At 41.6% G+C, this 6,673-nt stretch overlaps 1 protein-coding gene across 1 annotated transcript; it reads right to left on the bottom strand.

Annotated features, from left to right (window-relative positions):
• Window positions 1-3,891: 3,891 nt before the first annotated feature.
• LOC102797480 (BTB/POZ domain-containing protein KCTD12-like) lies at window positions 3,892-5,587 on the bottom strand. Its single transcript, XM_006780322.3, has one exon. It carries the CDS (start codon window positions 5,436-5,438, stop codon window positions 4,641-4,643), a length of 798 nt encoding a protein of 265 aa, XP_006780385.1. The 5' UTR covers window positions 5,439-5,587; the 3' UTR covers window positions 3,892-4,640.
• Between the last annotated feature and the right edge of the window lie 1,086 nt (window positions 5,588-6,673).

The following is a 6,673-nucleotide window of genomic DNA, read 5'->3' as shown; positions in this document are numbered from 1 at the left end:
GACTACTGTCAGACTAAAATGCTGACAATCCTGACAAAATCCAATGGAGATCACCACTGAAAAACTGTCATACTAGACTTGCCCCCCTGTGGCTATGACAAAAAAACTTACATACAAACTTTTTGAGTATGAAAATAAACTAGTTTGTTATTGTTTATAGGTCCAAGGTGGTATGTATCTTAAGAAAAAAGAAGAGGATTGCCTCATGCTGAACTGGCTACTTTTAATCCGAGTTAAAAAATGGCCTACACCGCTTTATGTAGTTATATAGCTATGCTGTGACCTTGAACTGCATGGGTGGATGGAGGTTTTGACCTTTATACCATTACAAATGCTGAATTTGTTTTGTGACTCACTGTGGACTTTTGGGTCAACAGTGCCTTGCTCAAAATAAGCACTTTTAAAGGGCACTGACCCATCCTAAGGACTATAGAATTAAGCAGTTTTTCTAGGTAATTGCCCTTGACTATGTGTTTTGCAGCTGAGAAGGAACTATGTCATAAATTGCCCAAGTTTATAATTAAACTGTTTATAAATGAACTTGCAGGGTCTCTATGTTGCTGTTTAATATATTTGCTTTTTTTAAGGTAAATTAATAAGAAAAGTTCTGTTCAATATCAATCAGTTCACCTGCAGGAGACCATAAAAGGAGTTCTTCGTACTGACAAACACACTTACCTGTAGATGTGTTGAGGGAGGATGACAGTATTAAATTGACTTTTGTTAAGCTACAGCCACAGCTGAACAAGTAAGATATTTAACTAATTAACCAGTTATTTATTTGTGAAACCTGCAGCTACAGAAACTTAAGTAAAACAGTCGATATGTTTGTTTTAATTAAGTTATCGTGAGCAAAGCTAACAGTTCTCCTTTCTTTCCATTTCTACTCTGTGTGCTAAGCTAACCTGTTGCAGGCGTTAGCTTCATGTTTAAAACCGGCCACTTTATTAGGCACTAGCACCAAGTTGGACCCCATGTTTCCTCCAGAACTGTCTTATTTCTTCATGGCATAGATTTAACAAGGTGTTGGAACCATTCCTTAGCACCTTCCTCATTTTGGTCCATGTTAACATGATAGCATCTCAAGTTGCTACAAATTTAGCAGCTGTGATATTTCATTCCACCACATCCTCAAAATCCTCTACTGGACTGAGATCTGGTGACTATGGAGGCCATCTGAGTACAGCAAACTCACTGTTATGTTCAAGAAAGCAGTTTGAGACTATTTAAGCTTTGTGACACGGTACAGCCATCATGCTACATCCCTTTATCACTGCAGTGTATGGTGATTAACAGATGACCATGGTCAGCATGAATAGCTTATCTTTTTAGACCATTTTCTGAAAACCCCTGATGTTCAGTTTGAACTTCAGCAGGTCGTCCTGACCGTGTCTGCATACCCAAATGCTGTTGCCACCATGTGATTGGCTGATTAGATATTTGTGTTAACAAGCAGTTGAACGGGTGTACCTTTCAAAGTAATATTAAAAAGTCTAAGACAGGAAAAACTAACATCCAGTAAAAATACAGTTAGAGGATAGAAAACTAATTGATGTCAAACACCTGGTATAGTAATATAGATCTTGTAATGCATCAGTATATGAACAGAATATGTCCATTCTGCAAATAGTTTTGTTTGTTTGTTTGTTTCAGAGATGTGGTCACATATTTATGCAGATCTGTTGCTTTTCCTTTTATTGCTACTGTCAAAATGTCTTAAGGATTGTGGAACATTTTGCAGTGTGCTGGTTTTTAGTAGTGGCCATGCTACTTGTTTATTATCTGAATATTAAAGAGTTTCAACCTTCAGAAAATATAATGCAGAAGAATTATATGATTACTTCTTTCTGTTGTTTAATGGGGTTTTCTTTTGTTATTGTTAAATGAAAAATCATTTAGGTGTAATGTTACATTTTTCATTTAGGTATTACTTTAGCATGAGCTTAAGCGCCTATAGTATATGTCACAGTATTGATATATATATAAAAGCAACAGAGCAGCCGTTAATGTGAAAACTAGCAGCGAAGGAGATAACACCGAGAATGAAATGAAAATAGTCTTGCACGCACCTGAGGGCGATCATTTTTTTATACAAGTTCTCACACCAGATCTAAACAAAGACAAACACAGCTTGAATTAATAATTTATGTGTTGTTCTCTCTGTGCGAGCAGTGTGATGTGTCTATATCAGAGGAGCTGAAAGCAGTATTAAAGACGAGCAGGTCACAGCGAGCTAGAAGTAGACACTGTGATAAAGTGTGAAAGATTTAGCACATAGAGGCTGATATGAAAAAAAGCCAGCATGCCTGTTGTATCTCCAGCTCCTCAAATTGGCTAATTTGGCTTTATCCGTCTCCCTCCTGCGCCGTGTGTATTCATAAGTGTGCGTGCACATTTTTAGCGTGTGGTGACCAAGTTTTCTTACTGAGACAAACTAGTGTGCGTCGAGGGAAATGTGTTTTGGAGGTGTTTTGTCACCAAGGACACAGACCACACACACACATACACACATACACACAGAACAAGAGTTCAGTATCAGAAATAATTGTTAGGCAAAGAAACTCGCCATTGTCTCAGAACATTAAAAAGATGGCTTAAATTCAAGTCTTTTAAATGTGTGTGTGTGTACGTGCTTTCACTCTTTCATATGATTTCAGTTCAAAGCAGAGGATGTCATTTGCCTCTCAGAGCATTTTTCAAGCATATTGTTTCTGCATAATAACAAATTTAAGGGCAGACATGTGGGTCTGATTATCCTAAGCTGTGTGTTTGTTTAATTTTGCTTGAGGACAGTGAGTCCTACGTCCTGTTTCTGGGGATAGCACCAGAGGAAGAGTCGCGGTCTATCCTTCCCTTTTCCTGTCCAGATGGCAGCATCAGCTGACGACAGATACAAGCTTTCTTGTCAATCCTTAGAGCTCCTATGAAGCTTCTTGGTTGCAGAATAGTGCGTGGGAGGTTGGAGAAGCGAGAGTGTGTGTTTATGAAAGAGAGTGAATTTGTGCGTATTTGTGTTAATGTATATTTGCTTAGGGAGATTTAAGGAACAAACCCATTATAAGGTATTGTACAGTAATCCGTTTCCGATGTTTGTGGGCATCTGACAGATGATTCGCTTTGCTGTTTTTTTCCTTTTTTGGTACATTTGTATTCAAGTACACTCTCATACAGCCCACACAATGGTTTTTTTGTAATAGACTGGATCCTGGGATAGCTTGGATTTGTGCCTCAGGATCCCACAAGGGAACAGACATTTGATTACTGTACTTGTCAGCCAAACAGAACCACCACCCCCCATCCTGCCTAGGGGAGATAACAGACCTCATCTGTGTTGGAAAGGACGCTGTGGTCTGCCTGATCAGCGAACAAGCACTCATTCTGGTTCATTCACATTTAGCAAAACTAAACACTAAAGGGGAAGCCAGGGAGCTGATTTCTTAAACGTAGAGTAAATTATTTATAGATGTGTGCTTGACGGACCTCTATAAAAATGAGAATGTGGCATCATTCAATTGGGCTGAAATTGCGTTTCGTTTGCATAAATCAGATAACTCATAATGGGGTTTGAAATCAAGACACCATCTCGTGTGTTCGGTGATGTCAGCCTTTTCCAGGAAACACGACTCGGAGGGAGATTGTGTCTGATATTCTGCAGTGTGCAACAGCTCATCGCTCTCTTCTCCATTTAGTGACCTTTGAAAGTGTGCTTTGTTCATGTCACATTTAATGTTAATAACAATACTGCTGCAACCTTATTCGGGTCCGGTTTTCATCAAACCTTTTGTATAAAGCTACCGAGGTCAGCACTCGCTCAGCAGGGGAGGTGTGTTTGGTCTTTGATGTGCCCACACTTGTAAGAGTATTCGCAAGTAATGTTATAGATGATTAGGATGCTGGATGAAATTATCAATTTATTTTGATACTGTGGATCCGATGAGAAAGAAACCTTGGTTGAAAGACGTAATACACTTAAGTTAACAGGATGATGAGTTCAATCTTGTTACACTGTCAGACTTTATTGGATGCACCAGAGAAAACATTTACAGCAACCCCCCCCCCCCTTTACAGCAATGCTACCTATGCACAGTCAGTCTGAAGGAATTCAACATAACCAATAAAAACAAAAAACCCATGAAAGGAATTAACTGTCAATGAACTAAATATACATGATAGTTACAGGAAGAACACAAGAAGAAGTGCATTAGAATATTTACAGCACATGTGCATGGTTAAGGTGTTCAGCAGTATAGCCTAGTAGCAAGAATATATCAGCCCAGATCATTAAAGATGAGAAAAAACAGGAGCTCCTAACATTTCTGCAGTCCCATGGAGCCATTTATGACATTTACTTAAGAACAACGCAGGCTTTGTGAAAATCAGGAAGGCCAAACTGGAGCATAAAAATAGCCTAACCAAGACCCAGGGCCATCAGAAAGGTCGCTGTCTTTGTTAAGCAGCCAGCAAAGAAAATAGCAGAAAGTTAATTCTAGCTTCACCCTGACCCAACTGTACAGAGCAGAGAGCCACAAAAACAGAGAACACAGAAACCGAAGTTGACAAATCGACAGTTTTTGGATGGAAATGCAACTACTGTAACCTATTCATTTCTCCCCGGGTCAACCGTACGCACTCCTGCCAGTTCACCGGGAGAAGATATACTCGGTGTAGCTGGTCCACAGCTTGTCCTCTCCGGGGTCATTACTGCCGTATGAGCAGGTCCCGGTGGAGTTACAGGCCACCATGTGGAAACCAGCCTCGGCCAGCCGGTCAAACGCCTGCTCCAGAAAGTTGTACTTGAGGTAATACCTGGAGGTGTACTTGTCAGGTGGTCTGTCCGGGTCGCGGCTTTCGTTCAGGGTTTCCCCAAACACCTCCTTAGCCAGCGAAATCTTGCTGCACACGGTTATTCTGGCCACCCTGCGGAACTTGGCGTCCGCCTGGATGTCTCTCCCGATGGTGTAGCTGCCTCTGTAGCCGATGGTTATGTAGCCGGAAGTGGCTCCGGGAGACCGCAGGGTTCGGTCCGAGGAAGAAGAGGTGACCGGGCTGCAGAGCTCAGCCTCCTCCGGCTCCCCGCTGTCCTCCGTGTACGAGCTGTCTTTGCTCACCGTCGCCAGTCGCCTCGACAGCTCGGGCAGCTGGAAAAAGTCCGCTTCTTTCTGCAGCCTCCGCCTCTCTTTGAAAAACTCCGGCAGGGAAAGCTCGGAGTCCCGTAGATAATCCAAAATGTACCGGAAGAGAAAGCCGTCCCGGTCGAAGAAGAAGCGGCCCTTGCTGTCTTTCGGCAGGGCGGCCGGGGAGCTCTGAGTGAACTTGGTCCACAAGAGAGAGTTGGGCACCGCAGTGAGAGTTTCAAGACGGGTCACATACACCTGGCCGCCCACGTTTAGCTCCACTATCTCAGGGAAAGTTGAACTTTGGCTGTCGGTTAGTGCCATCTCTCTCTCACTCTCTCCCCCCTCTGTCTCTCTCAGTCTGGCTGTGTCCCTTTTAGGCGACCTAACAAGGAAGGATAGTTGGGGAGTATCCTCACTGTACAGAAATGTTTATATTGGTTTGGCTGTGTGGGAGGAGAAGGAAAAGGATGGCCAACAGAGACATTAACTGTTCGGCGGAAAGCTCTGAAAAAACAGAATGCTGCTTTTAAGGTCTGCATGTAAGCCTCGACTTCCTAGATTCATATCTATCTGTGATATTCTAGCAGGGGTGCAAAGTGACACAGTTTATTTGTTTAGCACCGATCTTAATCTCTGAAGCAACAAGTTTTTTTTTTTCTATTTTCTACTTGTTCTTTGTTTAACTGGGAGCGAATGACTTGAGATAAACCCTTTTTGCAAGTGTTTTCCACCCAAGATAAGCAACAACAAGTCAAGAGGCAGAGTAAAATACATAAAACTCCTAGAGTGTATAAAGATCAGTATAGCCATCTTTTAAATCCCCCACTGGCCTGTAGGCTTGTATTCTGAAGCCTCGATTTTAGCACAGAGGCAGATTCGATTTGTTGAAGCCAGGCCTGGCTGTATTTGAAAGAAAGCGTAAAGCATACTAACAGTTAACATTGGAAGGCTTGATTTGCTGCAAGTGTGCATGGCACAGGCTCAGACTTGCCAGTTGTTGCAAAGTAACACCAAAGCTGCAGTACAGACTTCTTAGACAGTCTGTTAGCACAAATTAGAGTATTTGACATATTTAGTTACAATACATAAAAAATCAATAATAATAACAAGCCCAAAGGCAGCAAAATGAAAAACACAGTGAAGCAGTCCAGTTGAGTCCAGCACTTGTCAGTGGCAAGGGCTCCAATAATGCAAATTTTAAGCCTTAATTGAACTCAGACCTTGATACTGTTATCAGAGGTAGAGAATTTGGCACAGAGACTTAAAAGTGCAATTTGTACCAGGCTGTAAACATGTGTATTTGACTCTAAAGTTTGCTGTTTTAACATAAATGTCTGCAGGGACCGACTTTTTTTTGAGTCTTTTTTAAGTAAGTAAGTAAGTTTTATTTATATAGCAACTTTCAAGACAAAGATCACAAAGTGCTTTATAAAAAAAAAATCTGAGTTTTTGGCGCTTTCACGCTGGCTGCGGTTATTTTTTTAACCCTTGAAGGGGTAGTGATAATCAGGAAAAACTCTACACCCTTCCACCCCCACCCCGTCAGTGTGATTGGA

This window comes from Neolamprologus brichardi, chromosome 1 (genome assembly GCF_056152115.1).
Source record: "Neolamprologus brichardi isolate AB-2024 chromosome 1, ASM5615211v1, whole genome shotgun sequence".
NCBI lineage: Eukaryota > Metazoa > Chordata > Actinopteri > Cichliformes > Cichlidae > Neolamprologus > Neolamprologus brichardi.
Note: the sequence above shows the minus strand (reverse complement) of the source record. Positions and strands in the feature narration are given on the sequence as shown.

Excerpts from the sequence above, each read along its gene's own strand:
- LOC102797480 (XM_006780322.3), bottom strand. The coding sequence starts at position 5,438 with ATGGCACTAACCGACAGCCAAAGTTCAACTTTCCCTGAGATAGTGGAG.